Source organism: Eublepharis macularius, chromosome 4, assembly GCF_028583425.1.
Source record: "Eublepharis macularius isolate TG4126 chromosome 4, MPM_Emac_v1.0, whole genome shotgun sequence".
Classification (NCBI taxonomy): Eukaryota; Metazoa; Chordata; class Lepidosauria; order Squamata; family Eublepharidae; genus Eublepharis; species Eublepharis macularius.
In genome coordinates this window covers 119,232,370-119,254,443 of record NC_072793.1, presented here as the reverse complement: position 1 = coordinate 119,254,443, position 22,074 = coordinate 119,232,370, and the positions used below count along the sequence as shown (strand labels likewise).

The 22,074-nt window shown below is 42.1% G+C and overlaps 1 protein-coding gene across 1 annotated transcript; it reads left to right on the top strand.

The window, feature by feature from the left end:
• The first annotated feature begins 1,685 nt into the window (after positions 1-1,685).
• On the top strand, positions 1,686-20,489 carry DNASE1L3 (deoxyribonuclease 1 like 3). The gene is made up of 8 exons (XM_054977454.1): positions 1,686-1,870; positions 4,135-4,223; positions 5,594-5,677; positions 6,948-7,060; positions 9,672-9,784; positions 10,480-10,637; positions 15,880-15,976; positions 20,244-20,489. The coding sequence occupies exons 1-8, from the start codon at positions 1,739-1,741 to the stop codon at positions 20,340-20,342; spliced, it is 885 nt and encodes a 294-aa protein (XP_054833429.1). The 5' UTR covers positions 1,686-1,738; the 3' UTR covers positions 20,343-20,489.
• The last annotated feature ends 1,585 nt before the right edge of the window (positions 20,490-22,074 follow it).

Below are 22,074 nucleotides of genomic sequence, written 5' to 3'. Positions count from 1 at the left end.
GAGTCCAGTAACACCTTTAAGACTAACCAAATTTATTGTAGCATAAGCTTTCGAGAACCACAGCTCTCTTTGTCAGGTGCATGGAAGGTATGAAGAAACTGACCAGAGATATATAGGTGGTGAGGGGAGGAGGAAGAGGGTGCAGGGAGAGAGGGTCATGTAAATGTAAATCAGTTGCAAAAGTCATGAAAGAGGTGGAGTGCACAATCCAGGCTGGGTGTGACCTCCACTGCTGAATCTGAATAGAATGCTTGAAGGCAGTTACTTCTGATAATGAGATAACCATTCATAGTCTCTATTCAATCCAAGTCTGATTGAGTCAAAATTACATATGAATTCCAATTCAGCAGCTTCCCATTGGATTTTGGTTTTGAAATGTTTCTGTTGAACTATGTTGACCAAGTCCTTGATGGAATGTCCTGGTAGATTGAAGTGTTCTCCTACTGGTTTCTGGATAATGCCATTTTTGATGTCAGATTTGTGTCCATTCATTATTTTGCGCAGAGGCTGGCTGGTTTGTCCTATGTACAGAGCAGATGGACATTGTTGGAACATGAGGGCATATAGCACATTGGAGGATGAGCAGCTGTAAGAGCCAGAGATTGTGTAGTTGACACCATTGGGACCTGTAATCATATTTTCCAGGTAGATATGAGGGCAAAGTTGGCATCTGGGTCTGTTGCAGGGTCTGGTCCCTGTGTTGGTGACTCCGTTAGCCGGTTCATGGTTGTTAGTGAGAAGTCATTTAAGGTTGGGAGGCTGTCTGTGGGCAAGGAGAGGTCTTCTACCCAGGGCTTCTGGCCTATGTAAGTCAGGGAATCTTTGAGGTGCACACAACTGATCTTAATGGGGGTGAAGGGGCTAGATAACAACACTCACATATGTGGATTTTTCATTTTGTCCACTGAGAAAGTGTAGTTGATCACAGGTCCTCTGCATGCATATACAAAAAGGTACATACCACATTTGCAATTGTGGGACATGATAATGCACACACAGGATGGCATTTTCCCAAATCTTAATCAGTTTACACCCTTTCCCCAGTGTCAACTGCTCCCCCTTTCCAAAAGCAGCTATTTGCCTTGCAGGAGAACACAAACAAGTACTTGTGCGGGGGAGGGGGGAAAGGTAGGCCAATGGCATATGTTGAACATATGATGCTACATTATACCAACCCAAGGGCCACCTAGTTCAGTATTGTCTTCTCTGACTGGCAGAAGTTCTCCAGGGTCTCAAGAAGAAATAGGTCTTTCCCAGCAGTCCATGAAAACCGGAGATCTTTTACCTGTATGTGCCAATGCATGAACTTGGGATTTTCTTCTAGTGTAAACATGGATGAATAAGAGTGGGAAAACAGGTTCAGCTTCCCTCCCTCTCTCTCTCTCTCAGAGCCATGGCCCCAATTGGAACTGGGATCTCACAACTGCCTTTAGGATTTAAAAAAAGAGGAGAGAGATCCTCATTACAGATCCCAAAGGTTACATCTGGTTTGCCCTTTAGCCTAACAACTGTGGAAGTTGGCTCTAACTTGAGGTAATCCCCTAAAGCAGAAAGCAAAGTACCTAAGCAACAAATGTTAGTCTCAAAATAGAGAAGTGAAAGGACTGTGGAAGAAAAATATGTTTCCCCATTTGCAACGGAATGCTTATTAATATAACCGTTCCCAGTTTTGTTTTGTTTTTGTAGTGTGAGAGCTGACTGTGAGACATATACCTGACAGCTTTTCTTTTGGTTCAAGATGTTGCATATTTGTCTATTTCTGCTCTTTTTGTCCAATGCAGTTCTTGGCCTCCAAATTTGCTCTTTCAATGTGAGGTCATTTGGAGAATCCAAGAGAACACAACCAGGAGTCCTGGACGTCGTAGTAAAGGTATGTTCACTCTCTGCAATTAAACAAGCACTCTGTTGAGTAGGGCAGGGAGAGTTTATTTAATTTATCTTTCAGGATTCTTTCATCTGTTCCAAGCTAATGAATGGTTGAGCATTAATGAATGCATTGTGTTTCCAACAGAGCAAAAAATCAATTGGCAGACCTATGTTCAGCAAGATTTATTGATACATGAAATCTAGCAACAATACAATGCAAATGCTGTTCTAGTGCACGAGGGATTAGGATACCATTTGATATTCAAGAACAATTGTTCTATATTCATCAATAGTCTCATCAGATATTGCACCATTACTGGCATTTCTAATTTGTCTAATCATCACTCTGAAGTTCCCTGTCCTCATTAAGGGGAAATTATCATCAAAGAACAAGTGAGGCCCATACAGACAAAGTGATTGTATTATAACACCCTCAAAGGAGAAGAGTGATTTGAGCACTTCAGTGCAATTCAAAAGCCTGCACATCTGATGCATATAAGAACAAATTGCACATTATCTTCACACTGCAATGAGCTGTGTTTGAAGCCATTATAGCACTTTTAAGGAGTACACAAAAATGTATAAATGTCCCCTCTGTTCTGAAGCCTTCCTCTCCCAGTGAACCGTGAACATCAAATATTTTGTTTGACAGTGAATAAATGAGGGCACACACAGCTTTGAATGGCACTGCTGCATTCACAACTGCTTAAAAACTGGCTGCTTTGATTTTGTCTGATTAGTTATTTAGGCATGCAATATACAAACGTTAAAGTTAAGTCTGCATTTATAATGTTCCAAAGGTGTTCAGGATACTATAAGAGCTTCGGTTTCAGAGGCATTTTAAGACTTCATACATCTCCCACACACCTCACTCCAGCTTATAAATAACTTCATATTGACACTTGCATGGAATGTGTCTTCAATTGTAAACTAAACTAAGCATCAAAATCGAAAAGAGTCCAGTAGCACCTTTAAGACTAACCAACTTTACTGTAGCGTAAGCTTTCGAGAATCACAGTTCTCTTCGTCAGATGCACAGTTCTCTTCTCGCATCTGACGAAGAGAACTGTGATTCTCAAAAGCTTATGCTACAGTAAAGTTGGTTAGTCTTAAAGGTGCTACTAGACTCTTTTCGATTTTGCTACTACAGACTAACACAGCTAACTCCTCCGGATCTATAAACTAGGCATGCTATTCTTCTTACATTTGCTCTTATCCTTAATTCTTTTTATTATTTCCATCCTGCCCAAGGAACTAGCATAGTTATGACATTTAATGCCCTTTATGACCTGGGACCCATATGTTGAAAGGACCATCACCTTCCATATGTCCTTGTGTGCCAGCTGCAGTCTTCAGGCAGCCATCTGCTGCCTATCCCACCTCTCAAGGTGGCCCACCTGGATTGACTAGAGCTCAGGCCTTTTCTATTGTGGCCTTGCTCTAAGGAATGGGCTCCAGCTTTTCCCCTTTTCATTCACACAGCCATTTCAGTAATCACATGGGCTGCCTTGAAGCATTGCCCTATGGACCCCATCAGTCTTTGAACTGTTCTTTCTTTCTTTAAAAAATTAAAAAGTTACAGATCAGTTTTGTCTGTGGTTCTTTGCTTCAATTGAACTTGCATGTGCATTCAGAATAAGTCATATGGATCCAAATTTTTATGACCTGCTGCTGATAAAGTGAATACCAGTCAGTCGGATATTAAGTCATTCTAAGCTAGTTTTGAGCTCTTGTTGAAGAACTGGTGAAGCTAATTCAGCATAAAGACACATGCGATATGAATTAAAAAAGCAAATCTCCCATGCATCTCTGCTGCTCTTTGCTGCCTTTATAACTAAATAAGCCGATGAATCAAAGATTGACTCAGCCTCCAGCCCTGCATCTGCCTCCTGTAATGTACGCCAGCATTTGAATGGGGGAGAAGGTTTCTGGGTGATATCACCGGGAAGGGGAGCATGCTGGCCAGTCAGCACTATGTGTTACTGGCTTTGGCTTTATTTGGAGTAAAAGTAGAGAAGGGGCTTCTAGGAGAGCCATACTACTCAATCATAAGCTGACTTGCACTTTTCAGTGGACTTAGAAGGGTGCAACTCTCTTTAGGATTGAACTGCAAAGCTGGTACATTTGTATTCTTTCTTACCCAAGAGTTTCCAGGTAAGGGCCCCAAAAGACCAGAACATAATGCCTACTGTTCCTGAAAAATGAAAGGCTTTGGAAGTAATCTAGCTAATAAAAAATCCTTAAAGACACTATTTTTTACTCTGGCAGGTTATTTCTCGCTGCGATATCATGCTACTGATGGAAATAAAGGATAACAGCAACAGAATATGCCCCTTTTTGTTAGAGAAGCTGAATAGGTAAGATGTATAGCTGAAATATGTGGCGGAGAGTGCCCTCAAGTCAGAGTTGACTTATGGCAACCCCTGCTGGGGTTTTCATGGCAAGGGGTGGTTTGCCATTGCCTGCCTCTGCAACCCTGGTCTTCGCTGAAGGTCTCCCATCCAATTACTAACCAAGGCCAACCCTGCTTAGCTTCTGAGATCTTATGAGATCAGGCTCACCTGGGATATCCAGGTCAGGGCATAGCTGAAGTATATTAAACATGAAATTGGACCTGCTCCTAAAGGCCTTATTTACAAGCAAATGGGATTGGAAGGAGGAGACAAACCATCTTACCATGAGCCATTTGAGGAACTAAACTCATCATTGAAGTTCCTCATCAGGACCTATTGGTTCCTTGAGCCTCAAAGAACCTACTCAGAACAGAAGAGGGGCAGCCTATCTCGATGCATGGAAATCTCTAGATTGGATCCAGCAATTTGCAGATCTTCTGCATGTTCTTTCCCCAGTAGTCCTTACTGACTCCAGGAAAGTACATTCCTGTGGCTGAAGGATCTGTGTGGACCAAGAGCCCTACCAAACAGCTAGTGAGGCATGGTAATTAGAGTTTCCAACTAGGATCTGGGAGCCAACACAGGATGAACTTGGACCAGTCACACACACTCAACCTAACCTGCCTCCCAAATGAAGAGAAGAACTATGTAAGCCTCTTTGGGGGTCTCCATTGGGGAGAAGTAACTAAATAAATAAATGCAGGTCAAGGGGAGGGGGAAGGATTAAAATCAATCCCTTGTTCCTCTTACATCACCAAAGCTCCACTGACAAAAAAGGCAGGAAGGGTAATTTTGTCCATGTCCGCCTTCCCACTGCAGCCTCTCAACCACGTGGCTACTAATCCATGCAGATTTCACATCTCTTGAAAAAAGCTTTCTCGGAGTTGGAAAGGATTGTGGGGGAGTGGGCAAGAGAAGAGTATGAAAGATCTGTGACCATTAGCATGTTCTGTTGATGGATCACAAAATCCAACCCACTGCTTCTCTGGTATCCCCCCTCTATGCTATTTCCTACTTTCTGCACCCTCCATCCCAGCACAATCCTGAAGGTGACTCTGGCAGCACCAGTAGAATATGCTAATGATTTAATCTTCCCTTCAGATGCTACAGACTGAAGCAGAAATACAACCTGTTTGTCTATTTTTTGTTATCCATGTATTTTTGTTATCCACCCTGAGCCCGCAAAAGCGGGGAGGGCGGAATATAAATGTAATAAATTAAATTAAATAAATTAAATTTATTAATTCCAAAAATGTATTTCCTGCTTTTCTTTAAAGAGAAGAACACAAAACATGTCTCTTACAGGCGCAAATTCATTTCATTTTCCTTCTCAGTCAGACACAAGATGAGTACAGTTATGTGGTCAGCAACAGACTGGGAAGAAAGTCCTATAAAGAGCAATATGCTTTTTTCTACAGGTATGTTCATTCCATAATTTTGTTTCAAGGAGAAACTGACACATAATGTGTGTCAGAACATTAATAGTAGTGTATTAAAATACAGTAGTGTATTAGAGATTCTAGGGCTTTTGGCAAAAGTCCAGAAGTGGGCCCCAGAATCACTGCCAACTCCTCCTCCCCCCCCACATACACTTGGGCCACCCAGGTTCAAGCAAGTTGGACAGGCTGGTGCATAAGCTGGCCACTGTCTGAGCCCCTGAGAGGGCAGGTGGATGTATACAGTAGCCAACTGCAGCCAGCATCCCAAAAGGGGCAGGCAACGGTTCAGCTGGCCAGCCTCTGCTCAAACCCCAGAGGGGGCAGTCATGTCAGGCAGCTGTCAAGCTGACTGGTCATTGCCTGGCCTGAATCCCTGAGGAATAGGGCAGGCAGGTGCAGCAGAGTTGAGCTGGCCCGCTGCTGCCAGGGCATCCCCTGGAGGGGATAGGTGCATGCATGTGTGTGGTGGTCACCTGCTTCTTTCCCCCTCCATGGGGGGCAGGCAAGGCCATAAGAAGTCAAGGGCCCATGGCAACTGCCCTGCATGCCCTGAGGTGAAGACTGCCCCCCCCCGTGCTAAATAATGGGTAGTTCTTTGAAATAAAGAGCAAGTGGCTCAGTCCTACTCAAAGGAAAAGGGGAAGCACATGAGGCAGTGCATTCTCAGCTAAATGAACTGCTGTGCAAAAGGAATGAAAAACAGGAGTGTATCCTGCGCAGCTTCTAAAACATCAGAGATTAAAATGCACTGGGCTATCATTTGTGGGGGACTCCTTCACCAAAGCTGGAAAGCAGCTTTCTTGAGTCCTGGGAAAGGGCCCTTGACAAAGTGGAAGGAATAGCTGTGTTTGTGCTTTGGATTCGCCTCCATTACTGCTACTACTACTTTCCCCTACGTATCGTGCAAGGTTGTCTTAAGGCAAATCTACACTGGCATCCTGTCTCTGCTTGTTGTATCTCCATTGTCCCAAGTACATTTCCTGCACCTTTGTGCTTCCTTCTCTGAAGAATGTGGGCCCTATTGTTGTTTTTAAAATAACTCTGAAATGTACAAGATAGGAATTGTGCATTTTTCTGCTCCCAAACTGAGGGGGTTCCATGACTGTATTTTCACTGAGCTGAAGACAGTAAATGACAGTTTATAACTTCCAATTAATATCACCTGTATTAATCACCAAAAATGATAAATTCCTTAGAATCACTAGGCTATCTATCCCTATGGTATCTAATACTCTGTATTGCACTGCAGATTGAAAATGGTAACAGTCAAGAGAACTTATCAGTATCCTGATCTGCAGCCTGGTGATGAAGATGCCCTTTCCAGGGAGCCTTTTGTCGTCTGGTTCTACTCTTCAAAAGCTGGTTAGACACTGCTGAGCATCCACTAACCTTACCTTATATAAGGGCTCTTGTGTGTGTGTGTGTGTGTGTGTGTGTGTTATGTACTGTGTAATCAGTCACTGCTGAGTTATGGTGGTGACTCTATGAATGAAAGTCCTCCAAAATGTCCTACCATTAACAGCCCTGCTCAGGTCTTGCAATCTGGAGGACATGGCCTCCTTTATTGAGCCAAGCCGTCTCATGTTGGGTCTTCCTCTTTTCCTACTGGTTTCAGCCTTTTATAGCATTATTGTTTTTTCCAGTGAGTCTTGTTTTCTCACAATGCGACCAAAGTATGATAGCTCAGTCTCATAATTTTAGCTTCTAGGGAGAATCCAGGCTTGTTTTGATTTAGAACCCACTTACTTATCTTTTTGGCTGTCCGTGGTATCCATAAAACTCTCCTCTAGCAACATATTTCAACTGAAACTCTCACATCCATTCACAGCAATGTGGAAAACCATAGCATGGATTATCTTGATAGTGGTCCCCAGCAACACATCCTTATCCTTAAAGATCTTTTCTACTTCCTTCATGGCTGCCCTTCCAAATCTCAAACTTCTTATGATTTCTTGGGTGTAGTCTAGTCTGAGGAATAAACCACAGACACAGAATGAGAATGAGCATGGAGGAAACTTTAGCTCAGTTTGTTTATTACATGTAGTTTCTCAAAGGAAGAATGAAAACTAGTAATGGCTTATTGGAATGCTATCTTAATGTCTCACCTCTAGACAACTTACAGATACAGACCACTTTAGCTTCAGCAACAGAAGTACATCATATCATGTGCCCTCTTATCTTTCTAGAGGCCACAGAGTGCTCCATCAGAGATCACAGTTTGACAGGAACAATGCTGTAGCTTAGTTAACAGGATGATCAATCTAGCCCTAATTATAACCTTTTAGAGAACTATGGGTAAGACCTATACTTCATGTTAAATACTTTGGGTCAAATAGAATTTGGGTCTTAAACTATAGGGGTTATTTGTTAGTTGTGCAAAGTTGCACAGTCAAAGAAGCATGAAATCACTTGTGGTGAAACAATCTCCAAGTCAGTATATTGCAACAGATAAAACTTATGTTTATTGATACTGATTCACATTCACTTGCATTCTTGTAGTAGCAAGAAAAAAACCATAGAAACCTAATCTAAATAATACTATTCACTGTTACAAGTGGCCAGCTAACTTGGCTACATGTGAATGGAAGTATGGGTGTGCCTCTTGGCACCCTTGCACAGGAAAGCATTGGAAAAAGCAACTTGCTTCTTGTAAGACCAGGAGGAGAGAGAGAAATAAAAAGGCACAGAAAGTGAAGGAGGACTTAGCTAGAAGCTTCTAGCACAGATAAAGAGATGTCATACAAATACAGAATCTGCTTCTAAAGTAAAAGGGAAAATAGCACCCCCAGTGTCCAGGCATGCTGAGTCACTCTGTTCCAACATAAACAAGCAAACCTGCAAAGCACTTTGAAGGAAAAAGAGATTTTTGGTGACACAATTATTTGCTAGAATTTCAAAAATGTATTTGAGCAAAACACTTTATAGTTAATACCATGTTAGATAACATCTAGACATGTCATCATCTTGTATGACTGATGCCCTAAATAATAGTCAGTAATAAAATACCAAGGAAAAATATCTGAAGATTAATTATTGGGCAGAAGAACAAATACAATCAATGTATTCCAAGGGATTCAAATTGGTGAGTTCTAAATCAGGGCCATTGGGAGGGAAGGTGGCATAGTATAGCCCAATCTTGCCAGATCTTGGAAGCTAAGTAGGGTTGATTCTTGGATGGGAGACCACCAAGGAAGACTCTGCAGACGAAGGCTATGGCAAACCACCTCTGCTTCTCATTTACTTTGAGAGCACCTTGCTAGAGTTGCTATAAGTCGATTGCAACTTGACAGTACATGCATGCACAGATCAGTGCCAGAACTAAAGACAAATTCCCACATTAATATTTCAGACATGAAAATGTGTATATTATATAATGTCAGCATGTCCACACCAAGGTAAACATTTTTATCCTAATATTAAGTTCAGGAAGCAGAGACAATAACATACTTTTTAGCATACATTGTGGTAAAAAAATTACATTAGTGGTGATTCAGTGGGTCTGGACCTGGAGCATTACCTGAGTGAGACCACCTTGAGAACCAGATGCAAGTCACTCAGTTAACTGAGATAACACAAAGTCCAAGTGTGACAATGACGTAAATAAAAAGTTATAGAACAAATGTGCACCCATACTTTTTCAGATTTATACACACAAAAATCTAACATGATAATTGTCCTTAACCAAATCAAAGACAAAAATGGGTCTAGTAAAGATCTAGGAATCATGTTCCTAGCTATCAAAATTGTTGTAATTACCGGCATGGAAGATATACTTAAAGAAAGTCTTAAGAGACTTTCCTGGAAGAAGAATGAATTTCTGTCTTTAATAGGTTCAGGTGCAATGCTTGGTGTTACAGAGGCCCTTTTAAAATGCCATGTAAATAAGGTACAAATCACACCTGTCAGTTTCTCTAATCTTGATGGAGTATGTTACAATACTGATAACATTTTTAACAAATGTTTTCTTGTTAAGTGGCCAAGGAATTTGTGATTATCCCTCTCCATACAACACCTGAAAGGGCTGTGCGGGAAATTGATGAACTCTATGATGTGTATCTAGACGTAAAACGACTTTGGAAGTCTGAGGTTAGTTACTATTATTTTCCTGTTTTTATGCTACTGAATGAACCCCTGAGATCCACTCTCGTCAGAGCATAGAAGACACTTGTCCTGGAAGTCACATCACTGGCTCAGGACGGAAGGTCCAATTTCTTTGAGCTCTCAAACTCAGTCATTTCCCCATCTCCTTTCTACACAGAGATAAATGTCATCAAAACTTGTAACTTCCAGAGAAAGTAACTCTGTGATCAGGTCTGTTCCAGACGTGTCCACCATGATATACAGGCTATGCAGACAAACGCAAAATCTAAGTGTTCACTGTTATTCTTCTGCCCCTTTGAATTCCTATTAGTAGCCAGCAGGGCTTTTTTCTGGGAAAAGAGGTGGTGGAACTCAGGACTGCACTTTGGGTCAGCTGGAACAAGGGGGCAGTTTTTAAAATTTAAATTGCCTTCGCAAAAATGGTCACATGGCCCATGGCCCCACCCCCTGATCTCCAGACAGAGGGCAATCTAAACTTCCCTCTGTCTGGCAATCAGGGGGCGAGGCCACTGGCCACGTGACCATTTTCAAGAGGTGCCGGAACTCCGTTCCATCGCGTTCCAGCTGAAAAAAAACCCTGGTAGCCAGCCATGGGGGGGGGGTTGGCATATTTTAGAGAGCTGGCATACATTTGTGGAGCAATCCTTTTCAACCTTACCTTTAACAATCTGACTTTTCAGAACTTCATCTTCATGGGAGACTTTAATGCTGGCTGTGGCTACGTAGCTAGGAAGCACTGGAAGAATATCAGGCTAAGAAATCACACTGAATTTGTTTGGCTTATTGATGACAAAAGTGACACCACTGTGAGAGTGAGCACCCATTGCCCATATGACAGGTAACAGTTCAATTTCAAGAGGCCTCCTCATTAACAATATATCCGTCATCACTACGTATGCTTTCTATTATTTTCACCATTAGGAGGCTGTCTGTTAGGATTACAGAACTCAAATGGATCCCTAAATTAATTCATTAATTGGGCAAGGCTCAGTATCCTTTCAAACAGGTTGTACATGGGGTAGTTATCACGTGCTGGGTCTGGTAAATACAGAAGGGACTGGTCATCCTTACACCCAGCCATTGATCCTTTTGGATCAACAACTTGGTTGTTGGGAATGGTGATGAGAGCAGGCAGGCAGGGCAGGCAGGCAGGGCACGCTTACAGTAAAGGGTCAGGCTTGCACTGATGCTGGTGCTCTGCTGAACCACTTCCTGTTCCTAGCTGAGAAGACTTGTTAGGTTTCATGTGTAGTGTGACATTCTCTCACCCTCAGAATGTGCTTTGTTGCACACATGGCAAAGGAGTTGGCTGGCCAGCACTGCGCTGATCCACTGATTAACCAAGGAAATGAGTGTGAGCAGCCAACCAGTTTGTGTGGTAAGGCATTCAGCTGCAGCATTTCCAAAAACTGGATTGTGTGTGTTGCCAGTCCTGCCACTACAAGTTTTTCCCCATCACAGTCATGCAGCTGCTCTTCCTCCAGTTTCCTCAAAGAAAAATTTTAACCTTCAACCAGGATAATTACCTGAACAGACTGACCCACAACCAGTCTCTTCTGCCTGCACTTTTAACTTTGTCAAAGTTGCCTCTTCTCACCTGGTTCCTAAGCCAGCTGGCAAATGAGTGCTTCATTGTATATGAGAGTACCCCTGAGTCAGAAATCAGTTTCCTTTCCCAGCAGGAAGCAGCACACATCAGCTGGTGCCAGAATGATTAGTGATGTCTAATGATAGCTCTCTCTAATTAGTAACTCAGCAGAAAAACTTGACTAGGAGAAATTCTCCTCAAACTGCCCTTTGCACCAAGGTCTCTGCAGATAGGCAGGTGTGAAAGTGGTGCTGTACAGTGGAATGGCTTACCTGGAAGAGCAATTACCTCACACTTTTAGCAGGCATCCACACTGCAGAATCAGGTTACTGAGGAAATCACCGAGTCCAAATCATAAGCTGTGTTTTCTCATTAAGGTTAAAAAAAATACATGGAAGGGTAAACAGCTCTAAAACAGCCACAGACTTACATCTTAGTAACCTATCATGGATCAGAAGTGAGTACGAAACAAGCTACTGGGTGTGAAATAAGCTTCAGGAACCACTGAGGCATCTCAAGCTATTCTGTTGCACATTACAAAGACATACCTCTGTGGACTTTTTTTGACCATGGCTCTGATGTGTTTTCTTCAGAATGTAAGTAGAAAGAGAGAAACACTAACATCAGAACAATATAATGTCAAAAGCTCTACCTGTGTTCATTAGAGAAGAGCATTTAGACATTAGGTAATCAAAACCTGAAATGAAAATTTCTTGCTTGTTAATGTAGTTATTATGAGGCATCTGAATTGAAAAATTAACAGTAGTTGGTAATATTTGGAAATCTTCTGCCCTTGCCATTATTCTAACACCTGGTAGTCTGTCTTAGAGCTCAAGGGCATCAGATAAAGGGATCGCCTGATGAAAGAGTAATGCAACAGATAATTAATTGAAAATCTTTGAATTTATTCAGCAGTAAATGTGTGGCCTTGGGTAGCTTCTATGTTTCACTCTTTGTCCCATGCCTTTCACTTGCACTATGGAGATATAATGCAGGATGGCAGTCTGAGTTCACCTAGGTGGAGTTGTGTTATTCAGTGATGCTCCAAAATCATGCTTTCTTTATAGTTTATTGTGTTTGTGTCCACAACGCCTCATCACAAACAACTCATGCATCAGCCTGGCAAGAAGGGAACAGAGACAGATGGTGTGTGAGAAGGTCCAAGAAGCCTGGGGAGGAATCCTAGCTCATTGGTAGAACACTGATTTTGCATGTGGAAGGTTCCAAGTTCAATTCTTGGAATCTCTAGCTAAAATGGATCTGAAGAAAAAGGGCTAGAAAAGATCTCTCTTTGACTTTGGAGAGTCACTACTATCAGTCACAGTAGACAATTCCAGGCTACATCAGACTTGCTGTAAGGAAGCTTATTATGGTACAATCTTAGCCTATGCATGTTTCCTCACTGAGTCCCATTGAGTTCATGTAACTTCACAGAATCCTATACACACACCCAACCTGCCAGGTGCTCAGATACTATAACTATCTTTAGAAAGAAGACATCTGTTATTTTCTCACAGAATCACAGAGTTGGAAGGGGCCATATGGACCTTCTAGGCCAACCCCCTGTCCAATGCAGGATAAGCCTAAAGCATCCCTGACAAATATTCATCCAGCCTCTTCTTGAAAACTGCCAGTGAAGGGGAGCTCACCACTTCCCTAGGCAGCTGATTCCACCTTTGAACTACTCTGACCCTGAAAAAGTTTTTCCTAATATCCAACTGGTACCTTTCTGCATGTAATTTAAGCCTGTTGCTTTGAGCCCTATCCTCTGCTGCCAAATGGAACAGCTCCTTGCCCTCCTCCAAATGACAGCCTTTCAAATATTTAAAGAGCGCAATCATGTTCCCCCTGAATCTCCTCTTCTCCAAATGAAACATTCCCAAGGCCCTCAGCCTTTCCTCATAGGGCTCAGTCTCCAGACCCCTGATCATCCTCATCACTTTCTTTTGCACCCTCTTGATTTTGTCCTTTTTGAAGTGAGTTCTTCAGGCCTCCAGAACTGCACACAGTACTCCAGGTGTGGCCTGACCAAGACAATATAGAGAGGGACTATGACCTCCTGTGATTTCGATGCAATGGCCCTTTTCATACAAGTTCCAACCCAAGACTGAGTTTGCCTTTTTTGCCACTGTATCACACTGACTGCTCATATTTAGTTTACAGTCCACTCTAACCCCAAGATCTCTTTTGCATACACTGCTACCCAGAAGTGTATCCCCCATCCAGTATTTGTGCTTCACATTTTTGTGGCCCAGATGTAATACTGTGCACTTATCTATGTTGAATTGTATCCTGTTCACAACCGCCCACTTCTCCAGAGTATTCAGGTCTTGTTGAATTTTAACTCTATCTTCTTGGGTGTTTGCCACTCCTGCCAATTTGGTATCATCAGCAAATTTAATGAGTAGCCCATTTACCTCTTCATCCAGATCATTGATAAAAATATTGAAAAGTGCTGGGCCCACCAAAACTGAGCCCTGCAGCACCCCGCTGGACACCTTCCTCCAATCTGATGAAATGCCACTGACTACCACGCTTTGGGTGCGGTCCTCTAACCAGTTCCCTATCCACTGAACTATCCTATAGTCCAGCTCGCAGTCTTCCAGTTTACACCCATTAGAATGTCATGGGGAACCTTATCAAAAGCTTTGCTGAAATCCAGGTAAATCACGTCAACAAAGTTCCCACAATCCAGTAAGCTTGTCACTCGATCAAAGAAGGAAACCAGGTTGGTCTGACAAGATCTGTTGGGGACAAAACCATGTTGACTTCCCCGGATCACTAAGGGGTCCTTCAGATGCTTACAGATCGATCCCTTTAAAATCTGTTCTAGTATCTTCCCAGCAACAGAAGTCAGACTGACTGGCCTGTAGTTTCCCAGGTCATCCTTCTTCCCTTTCTTAAAGATTGGGATAACATTCACTCTTCTCCAATCCCCAGTCCTCCAGGAGGCCTTGAAGATGATGGACAGAGGCTCTGCAAGTTCTCTAGAATAAGGATTCTTGGGTGCACACCATCTGGCCCAGGGGATTTGTATTTGTCCAGTGCAGCCAGGTGCCTCTCCACAACCTCTCTGTCAATGTCAACTAACCTCCCCCACAGGTGTCCTGTCATGTCTTCTACCATCTCTAGATGGGCTCGAGTTCTTCAGGGAGAAAACAGAAGGGGAAAGTCATTAAGCCTGTCTGCTTTTTCTCTGTCCTCCATCAGAGTTTCTCCTTCTACTCCCAACAGTGGGCCAATTGCCTCTTTTACCTTGTGTTTGCTTCTCACATATCTGTAGACGTTTTTCTTATTGTAGCGAGCCCCCCTAGCCAGACCCAGCTCATACTGAGCTCTGGCTTCTCTGATGGCTGATCTGCAGTACCTAGTAACCCTCATATATTCCTCTTTAGAGATCTGTCCTTCTCTCCATTTCCTGAACATTTCCTTTTTCTCCCTTAGCTTATTCTGGAACTCTCTGTTCATCCACATCAGTTTCTTGGAGCCCTTGCCATATTTCCATCTTGCTGGAATAGTGAGGGCTTGAGCTTGCAAAAGCTCATGTTTGAAAAGAGCCCACCCTTCACTCACTCCTTTCTCTTCCAGCACACTCCCCCACAGAATGACTCTCATCAAGCCTCTGAGTTCATCGAAGTTGGCCCTATGAAAATCCAACCTACGAGTCTGGCTACGAACTTCCTTGGCCCCCCACAGCAACTGGAATTCAAGGAGGACATGGTCACTTCCCCCTAAGGTCCCCGCCACCTTCACCCCATCTACCAATTCTTCCAAGAGCAGCATCTCACTTGACAGAGTAACATGGCACTAAGTGTATGTCAGGTTCTTTGTTCTGGGAGCCAGAGCAGCTGCGTCTTCCACAGCCTCCCCTCTCAGGCCTTTAAATGGCCTCAGCCATGCTTGGGGCACTATGGGGGCATGGCCAAATTAATGAGGGCCCAATCGCAGCCTCCAAACAACCTCTCCCCTACCGTTCCCCTTTCCAACCCCCAGGGTAGAACCTTGAGACAGCTAATTACCAGATGGCTGGCCGTTAAAGGGCTAGCTGTCATTGACTAGCTAGGCTGGGTTTGATGCCATGAGTGCCAAATTGGGTGCCTCGTGTTCTCCCTGCCACCTCCCAACAGTTTAATAGGGTTTATTTCAGAGTGGACATGCATAGCATGGTGATGTAACCCTATCGTTTTGCAAGAGGAAAAGCAGGAGAAAAGGAAAGAGAGGCAGGAAGATGAGAACAGAAAGGGCATATATCAGGGTATGACTGAGAAGGGGTGAGCTGGAGGGAGAGATGCTCCTAGAGTCTGCTGATTAGTTAGCCAGGGGCAGAAATGGGAATTTATCTGCTAGAGCATTGGCTGCAGGGCTTTAGTCCTACTGTACTACCATAGGTGTGCTAACTTAAACCACCATAGTAAACGGCTGAGTTTTTCTTTTTGGCGATCCTTTTCTTACCCCTCAGATAGCTAATACACAGTTTTTTCACCTCTTATAGGATTGTGCTTTGTGGAGATAAGCTCGTAAGTGCCACTGTGCCAAACTCAGCAAACATTTTTGACTTCCAGGCATCCTTTTCAATGACTGAAGAGCAGGTTCGTAACACATGATAATGCATCAATGGAGCTTTGTGTTTTTGTATTATATCTGCAAGCCTAGGTGGTCCAGTTGTGCCACCTCAAAGCTGAGAAATCCAAGTAGAAAGGAACCTGGTGTAGGAGTGAGAGACAGGCATAGGAACAGGTACAGCTAACAGCAGAAGTGAGAGCAAAGAGCATAGCAAGTTCCAGTTTTCTTCAGAGCATTCAAAGCATAGCTGCATGCTTGTTGCAAAGAGAGATTCGCTCGCTTGCTTGCTCGCTCACAGTATTTCTATGCCGTTTTTTCCAGAGAGCTAAACCTAGTGTCTGACAAGTAAAAAGAATACCATAATATCATTAAAACATTATAAATTTTTAAAATCAAAATATTAAAAACAAAACAAGCTATTAAAAATAACTTACACATTTCAATTTCATATTTCATCTAATATGTTGTATTTATACACATAAAGTGTATTGCCATTGTGTATGGAGGATACTTTTCTAAAAAAGAATCTGGGAAATACAAGAAATACTTTCTGGATGATGAAAACCAGCCATGGTATGCTGGAACTTTAGTAGGGCTTTCATTTAGATTTTTATGCCTCTCTTTGCTTACTAAATATACTGTGCTTAAATAGGGGTGTGAAATCGAATATTGCTAAGCAGATACAGTGTCTGATATTCCCTGCATCAAAACATATTGCCTATTTCTGATCTGCAGATCATACACTTGATTTGGTTTTCTCTGGGGATAAGGTACATGATTTGGAAAAGGGAGGGGATTTTCTACTCTGCCCTTGCTATAGAGCCACCATTACCTGGTGACAGTCAGATTCATGAACACTCAGAACATCTGCAAGGGCGGGGATTCTATTAGGATGATTCTCCCCAGGAAGCTGATGGATCCAGAGGGTTTCCTGGTGCCCCTTGGGAATTTTTCAATCAACAGGATTGGTGCACCTGTTGCAGCCCTGCTTGATCTGTAAAATTCAGAGATGACCTGGGCTATGAACCAACCATGAGCCCACGTGCAGGTAGAATGGAATATAAATTGAATAAAATAAAATAAATAAATAAAAATGATTGACTCTGAGTACTCGCTCTCTTTTCATGGAATCCAGAATGCCCCTTGGTTTATTGAAGAGCTTTGAACAATGAAACGGTTGGGCAGATAGTTAGAGAACAAGTGGAGAAAAACTCAGCCACACAGAGGTGAGAGCACATTATTGTGCCTAAGCTGTGATGGTGAAGGCAGTAAAATGAGCTCACTTTCCTGCCATCATTGCATCTGCTCAATGCCACCCAGCAGAACTTTTCCAGATTGTGAAGGGGCTCATCTCAAACCTGGAAAACATACATGTTCCCTGTGATTCCTTTGCAATGCAATATGCTGATAAAATTGTTCACATCCACCTCATCTTAGATGCCAAAGTTGGGTTGATTCAATCTCGTGATGTTATTGGAGGCCGAGGTCACTTGTACTAGCTGAAGGGATGTCTTTCAGTTGGTTAGGCCTAATGAAATGGACAAGCTGCTCAGAAGTAGACTTGGGCACGAACCAAAAAAAATTAACAAATCTGCAGTTCGTGGTTCAGTGCCAATGACGATCCCGAAGTTGCGAACCGCAACAGACATTTCCTGTTGCCGAACCGGTTTGCGGTTCGTGGTGCTCAGAACAGCCCCCATTGCACTTAGAGAGCTCATATTCACAGGTAGTGTGTAGCAGGCTCTCCTCCAGCTAGCATCCAAGTTTGGTCAATATTGCAATAGGGATCTTGGAGTTATACCCTCTCCAATCCGAGGCCCCCAGGAAACTCCCATAAAAATCCAAGCTCAATTATGCTCTCTCTGTCTCTCCCCAAAGGCTAGCAAGTAGCAAGCAACAGCTCTCACACTCCACTGCTCACTGAAAGTGAAAGCCAGCCTAGGAGCGCAGTGCTTTTTATAAGCTGAGATCCCATAGAGCAACGCAGGAGGTCTGTGTTTGGCCATCAGAGCTGCCTATCAGAGTTTGCAGGGATGAGATTGGAGTGCCCATGGCTACAGAACACCCCCTCCCCCCTCCCTCCCCCGAGTGTCTTCTCCCAACTTGTAACCACTTTGCAGCTCCATGGTTGGAAGGAAGACCTGCCGATCAAGGTAAGCTGGGCTTCGATTCGGGTTTCCAGGGTGACAGAAGGAGCACAGATAGAGTTCAGGCATTCCCCCGGCTCCATTTCTAGGGGAATTGATTGATGGCGCCTGACTGTCTGGCTTCCCGAACCGCAGCCAAACACCGAACCAGGCTTCTTTCGAAAGCTGGTTCATTTGCCGTGGACAATCCTGAACTGCCGGATCACGATCGCCAATTTCGTGGGTTTTTGAGTTCGTAATGCGGTTCATGCCCATGTCTACTCAGAAGTGTGCTGCCTGCCAGTGGCATACCTGCCAGTTACACTTTAAAGGGGCATTATTTCAATAGGGCTTATTCAGCCAGGGCAGTGGCAGTGGATGATGATGATAATAATAATAATAATAACAACAACAACAATAACAACAACAACAACAACAACAAGAACAACAAGAACAATGTTTATGTACTGCCCTTTATGACAACTTGACACCCACTCAGAGCAGTTTACAAAGTATGTTATTATTATCCCAACAACTTAGGGTTAACCCTAAGTTCTCCTACTGGTTTTCCTATGTAAATAGTGAAAACCACAAACATAGAGTTTTTTGGTGTAGTAGTTAAGAGTGCGCAGCTCTAATCTGGAGAACTGGGTTTGATTCCCCACTCTTCCACTTGAAGCCAACTGGGTGACCTTGGATCAGTCCCAGCTTCTAGGAGCTCTCTCAGCCCCACCCACCTCACAGGGTGATTATTGTTGTGGGGATAATAATTACATCGTTTGTAAACTGCTCTGAGTGGGTGTTAAGTTGTCCTGAAGGGCGGTATATAAATTGAATGTTGTTGTTGTTATTATTTTATTATTATTCCTGTAGCACCAAGGCCTCATTTCATATCTGGGATTGATTTTAGCCTTTTCAAAAACTACAGGAGCACCTAACAACCATTAACCTCCTGAATTATGTCTGGCTTTGCCCTTATTTAGGAAATGTGTTTAGGAAATATATTTGCAGCCTCACCGGAGTCCTGCTCTTGCTGTGAACATCACACAGTGATGCTCATTACTCAGTGTAGCTATTTAAGGCTAGACAGTTGATTGGGCCAAGCAAGGTCAATTGAAAGCCAATTATCAATAAATCAATTTGGTAAATGTCATGCTCACAGTAGTCAGAGAGCGCCCACCTTAATTAATGCACAGGCTACATTAATTAAGTATAGGATATCATCACAATGGATGCACTCATGTAGACATTCTTTACAAGCACTCTGGAAATCCTGTGTTGGTGACCGGTAAGCTTATTTCTCTCCAAAATAACTGAGAATCTTGTGGGATCTTAAAGACTAACCCATTTATTGTGATTTAAGCTATTACGAGTCAGAACTTACTTTCTTTCCAGAATCCTGTGGGTTTCAGCAGAAGATTCTGTGAGTTTCAGCAGAACAAACAGTATCCAGTCCAGTGCTGACTGTGATATCACCGTTGGCAGCAGTGACTGCAAAAATCTACCCTCCTACAAGCAGTTTTACATTTTTAAAAAACTGTATATTTTTAAAGAAATACATAAATAAGGCTCCTGGCAAATACTATGTAGTATATAGATATAAGTGGAACACTGAGAACAAAATTAAAGACAGAACAAAAAGTATATATTTTCAATCTGTCATGGGGTTTGAATGGTAATATAAATAATATAAAATAAGTAATATAATGTTAAAAAAATATTGTGAGGGGTCACTGAGCATGATACCAGCTGCAAAAAAAATAAAAATTTATGCTCCATTAAATATTTCTCTTTGGCAATACAGGAACAACAACAAAGACATGAGGGGAAAATATACAAAAATTAAGAAATGCCAGTATATGCCTATATAACCAATTTCAACCTGTTGTTTTTCTGTAGGTTTGGATGCATTCTCTCCAACTATATCCAACCAACTTTCCACTCCTTCCTCTTTTCCAACCTCCCTTCACTTGTCCAGAGTTCTATAATGCCATAGACTTTACACAGCTATTCAACGTATTATTGAAAGTATGTCTCAAAAATTCCCAGGGTATAAGCTGTTGTGAGTTATACACCTGAAATGACCAAATTCTTAAAACATACTAGACCAAAAACTGAAATACATGGAATCTAATTGAGCCAAATACTATGCCTTGTTTCTCCACAGGCTTTAGCCGTGAGTGATCACTTTCCCATAGAATTCCAGCTGAAAGCCGCCAGACATTCCTCAAGATCAGGAAAAAAGAATCGTGGAGTCCTTTCGTGACAGGTCCAATGAATGACTGTCATGTGGCAAACCCATTTTATAGCATGTACAATTACAAGAAAGGAATGGAAGCCATGTTTGACATTTCCTTGAAGGAAGTCCTCTCTTGTGTTAAACATTGCACCAAAAATAAATACGGTGAAATATTTGTTAAAAGCATTAATGGCTTAATTTTATTTTGCCATAAACTAAATGCAGCAAGATGGCCTGAAGTCAAAAGCTTTAACAATGTCTTCTGCAGGGGTGGTCTGGGGTGTTTAGTCCACCATTACTCAAGGTCTCAGCAATTCTGAGCTCATGTATTCCAGCCAACAGTATTTAATTTCAAGAGAATTATACACACACATACAATCACACAAACATGTTGCTATATTCTTGTCCAAGTGTGACCCTGAGAAAAGTTACACCCTACCATTGCCCATTGCCCATTGAAGTCCATGGGCTTAGAAGGGTGTAGCTCTGCTTAGGATTGCACTGTAAATCTTGTAGACACACACCATCGTATCACAAAATTTTCAAGTCACAGAAATGTGCTATTGACTGGATCAGGACTCCAAATGTCATTATTATAGGACCCAAAGACGTCAGCCATACTACTCAGGAGCTCAGTCATCTGATCACCCTGTATTATCATCTGTCCTTTTATTGTTTTATTGTTTACATAGGACAGACAAGTCAGTCATTATGTAAAAAAAAGAGTAAATTGTGTTCGACAAACTATGGCAACATCAAAAAGCCTGCAGGTTGATCGTATTGACTTATACTGTGTATTGGATTATACTGTGTAATCTGCCTTGAGTCTCAGTGAGAAAGGTGGACTATAAATAATGTAAATAAATAAATAAAACATTTTGTCTTCTAAGACATTCAATTGCTGACCTGAAGGTCACTATTTTTCAAGAAAGAAACTTCAAAGGGAGATTCCATCTGGAAATTGTGAATTAGAATTCACCAAAAGGTTTGAAGGCATTGGCCAAGGTTTCAAGTCCGATAATTGTCTCAGCCTTTATATGTCTTCAGTTGCTGGACATAATGAAGTACTTTATGTTATTACAAGTTGTAGTTACTATGAATTATCAATGTGTGCTTAGCTGTATACTTTTCAGTTTTACATGGAACTCTCAGGCATACTACAAAATTTGATACTAGCATGATCAGCAGTGAACTTTGCTCAGTCTCCTTGATTAGATGTGAGGTAAGCTCCTAATGTAATTACCTAAGTATTTGTTGTCAATGTCTGTGCTCAGCAGCTTTGTGCCTGTGTGGCAGCCATAGGGCCAGCTCTTCAGTTGCTGCTTCAGTTGTCAAACCTCCATGGTTACCAGTTTAAAAACAACAACAACAACAACAGAATTTGGTGCTATGGCCCATTACACTATTTTTACCATTAGGTATAGCACTAAGAGGCTCAAACTAAACAATAAGTTATGAAGATATATTTAGTTATTTCGTTAATAGCTCACCTTTCTTGCGCTAAAGTTGTCTAAGGCACAACATACCATAATGCAGAAAGTGGGTTACAAATGTAGAAGATGCCATGAAAGCAAGATGACACATACAATAAACATCACAATAGTTTACAGCTGTATTCTCCTATAAAAACAACCTGAGCCATTCTGATCAAATCAGATTTTTACTTAACAAAAGACCAACAAAATAAGACATACATAAACAGAATAGTTACGGAAATGTATACACAATCATTACATAAGCAACATTATAAAAATTAAGT